At 37.9% G+C, this 1429-nt stretch overlaps 1 protein-coding gene across 1 annotated transcript; it reads right to left on the minus strand.

Moving 5' to 3' along the window:
• Positions 1–440: 440 nt before the first annotated feature.
• LOC134243665 (kinase D-interacting substrate of 220 kDa B-like) lies at positions 441–1361 on the minus strand. Its single transcript, XM_062725903.1, has one exon. The coding sequence runs from the start codon at positions 1359–1361 to the stop codon at positions 441–443; it is 921 nt and encodes a 306-aa protein (XP_062581887.1).
• Between the last annotated feature and the right edge of the window lie 68 nt (positions 1362–1429).

Here is a 1429-nt window from a genome sequence, read left to right on the forward strand (position 1 = left end):
TGAGTCAAATGCTAACTGACGTTTTTCATACCAATTGTTAGTCCATTATTTATACACTGAATTGACGACGGATTTTTTCCGTTATTTCCTGATCATGACAACGAGCACAAGGCGGGTGTGACCGGTCGGCAGGGGATGCTCACTCCTCCATGGCACCTGATCCCACCTCTGATGTTTCGGGGGTCCGTATTTGCTCTGCTCTGATTTTGTATATTGTTTAATGGACTCTGAGATTGAATAATGTTCGTTATCTCCATATCCTTCTCCAAATCCTTCTATACATCTATAAATGTAAAGATATAATTTCTTTATAAATTTTTTAAATGGTTACAACTTTAAAATTTTGAAACAATGTTGTGTTGAAAAAAAATGAAAATATCATAAGGCTCTTAATGAGTGTATAACATAAAAACTTGTCATGAGATGTATAAAGAATCCTTTCACCGCCAACTGAAGCGAAAAATACTTTCAATCCAGTTCTGCCCTGTCCCCCCTTGGTTCCTATGGCCATGAGCCGCAATCTTTTCTAATTCTTTAACAATACTTAAATGTGCACCCTCCCTTGCAGCTATGAGTGGTGTGCATCCCTCATTATCCTTTAGATTTATATCAGCCCCCATTTTGATAAGTTCTTGCACAATGTTCAAATGTCCATATCTACATGCAGCTATTAATGGTGTATTTCGCACCATACCTATATGATTGATGTCGGCCCTGACTTTGAAAAGTTCTTGAACAATGCACATGAATCCACCAATACAAGCTGCTACAAGTGGTGTATTTCCCATGATATTTTGTACATTTACCTCAGCCTCCTTCTTAATTAGTTCTTGTACTATGCTCAAATATCCACGCTCACATGCAGTTATCAGTGATGTATTCCCTTCTTTATTCCGTAGATTGATATCAACCCCAAACTTTATTAGGTCCTGTGCAATGTTCAAATATCCTCTTTTTAATGCAGTTATCAATGCTGTATTCTGTTCTTGATCCCGTAAATTGGCATCGCAACTTGCCTCTAATAATTCTTTTACAATGCTCAAATGTCCGCTCTCGCATGCAATTATCAGTGGTCTACGCCCCTTTCTATCCGATAAATTGACATCAGCTCCAAACTTTATTAGTTCTTGTATAATGGTAAAATGTCCTCTCTCTACTGCAATTATCAGTGCTGTATTTCCTTTATTATCCCAAACATTTACCTCAGCTCCAACCTTAATCAATTCTTGCACAATGCTCAGATGTCCATTCATTAATGCAGTTACCAGTGCTATGTTCCATTCTTTATCCCTAATATTTACGTCAGCCCCGGCCTTTAAAAGTTCTTGTAAAATGTTCAAATGTCCACCCTCACATGCCATTATGACTGGAATACGCCCCTTCTCACGAGGTATATTGACATCAGCTCCTGTTTTTATCAACTCTTGTA

The sequence above is a fragment of the Saccostrea cucullata genome, unplaced genomic scaffold, assembly GCF_032062105.1.
Source record: "Saccostrea cucullata isolate Sc308-1 unplaced genomic scaffold, CSIRO_AGI_Scuc_v1 ctg6441, whole genome shotgun sequence".
In the NCBI taxonomy this organism is placed as follows: domain Eukaryota; kingdom Metazoa; phylum Mollusca; class Bivalvia; order Ostreida; family Ostreidae; genus Saccostrea; species Saccostrea cuccullata.